We start from the raw sequence: 1,692 nt of genomic DNA, 5'->3' as shown, positions 1-1,692 counted from the left end.
ATCAAGCCAGCAACTGAGAGGCGTATGATCCAAGTCCATGAGCTGGAAGAGATAAGGCACCTCGCCTATGAGAGTTCAAAAATTTATAAGGAGAATACCAAAGCCTACCATGACAAGCGAATCATTGCCAGACGTTTCGAACCAAATGATAAGGTCTTGCTCTTCAAGTCTAGACTTAGGCTGTTCCCAGGCAAGCTGAAATCAAGATGGTCAAGACCCTTCACCGTTAAGGAAGTCCGACCTTACGGAGCTGTTGTGTTGCTGGACAGAAACGGAGACGAGTTCGTCGTCAATGGTCAGCGCATCAAGCATTACCTTGCTGACTTCACTATCACAGAGGGTGAAGAAATTCCCCTAAGCGATCCACCATCAACCTGATTGGCTGAGCCAAGTAAAGCTAATGACTTTAACTAAGCGCTTGGTGGGAGGCAACCCACTGGTGAGTGTATATATTGTTTTCTATAGTCTATTTTATTTCTTTTCAGATTTAGTTTGCAGGTCAAAAATAAGAAAAATTGAACACTTCGGTCAGAACAACCGAAGGACTGTTCTTCTAGTAGAACAACCCATCGCATGTTCTAGGTAAGTGTTTAAGGCTCCACCCTTTCACTTTCCCCTTTCACTCAGCCGTACACTGCTCCCTCTCTTGCGATTTTGAAGCCATCACCAAAACCTAAATTCTCACACTTTTTAAGTGATTCTTGCTTCTCATCCAGTTGGATTTTCGAGTTCTTGTTGGGGTCAAAATCGGTCATGACATAATCAATGTCTGAAAGTCCGTAAAAATCGGCATGAACGTTTTTACAAAAAATAAATTTTCGGAAAAGATTTATTCTTACGAAGAGCCCTGCCGAAGAAACACAAGACATCGAAGAAAAGCCCGAAAAAGGTCGCACGGTCGCTACGTAGCGACCGAGCTCGAGCCAGGCTCGGTCGCCTCGTAGCGACCGAGCACACGTCCCGCTTGGTCGCTACATAGCGACCGAGCTCGAGCCAAGCTCGGGTCGCTACGTAGCGACCGAGCGGGACGATCGCTCGGTCGCTACATAGCGACCGAGCTTTGCTCGAGCCAAGCTCGGTCGCTACGTAGCGACCGAGCATACGTCCCGCTCGGTCGCTACGTAGCGACCGAGCACACGTCCCGCTCGGTCGCTACGTACCGACCGAGCGTCCGTCCCCCTCGGTCGCTAGGTAGTGACCGAGCTCGAGCAAAGCTCGGTCGCTATGTAGCGACCGAGCATCCGTCCCGCTCGGTCGCTATGTACCGTTCAAGCCAATCTCAGTCGCTAGTAACGAACGAGCGTGCGTTCCGTTCGGTCGCTACGTAGCGACCGAGCTCTTCTTCCGAAAACGTCGATACGACACGAATCCATGCATTCTCGTCTACCCTTCGATGCTGTCTCCCGAAGACCGTAGCGAACCCATTTCATGTTTTTCGCCATTCGAAGTCATCAATCAAACTTTACGATAAAAACCGCGGAAAATTCATTTTTATCAAAAGAAGTCGTAATAAACGCGGAAAGTTCGTAATAAATACGAAATTTTGAAGATAATTACGAAGATCGGGAAAAATGCAATATCTCCATTTTTAGGCTATGACGGCTTAAGGGCAGAAGGGGAAAAGCGTAAACCGACCTAGGAGCGAGTATATAAGGAGTCCTAGGCGAGAGGCATGAGGGACAACTTTTTAGA

The 1,692-nt window shown here is 48.2% G+C and overlaps 1 protein-coding gene across 1 annotated transcript in view; it reads left to right on the top strand.

Moving 5' to 3' along the window:
- Positions 1 to 378, top strand: part of LOC106302530 — a 657-nt gene extending 279 nt beyond the window's left edge. The window contains exon 2 of the mRNA XM_013739021.1: positions 7 to 378. Within this exon, the coding sequence (XP_013594475.1) occupies positions 7 to 378 (372 nt within the window). The remainder of the gene's footprint in view (positions 1 to 6) is intronic.
- The last annotated feature ends 1,314 nt before the right edge of the window (positions 379 to 1,692 follow it).

Source organism: Brassica oleracea, chromosome C7 (assembly GCF_000695525.1).
Source record: "Brassica oleracea var. oleracea cultivar TO1000 chromosome C7, BOL, whole genome shotgun sequence".
NCBI lineage: Eukaryota > Viridiplantae > Streptophyta > Magnoliopsida > Brassicales > Brassicaceae > Brassica > Brassica oleracea.
This window is presented reverse-complemented; position numbering and strand designations above follow the sequence as displayed.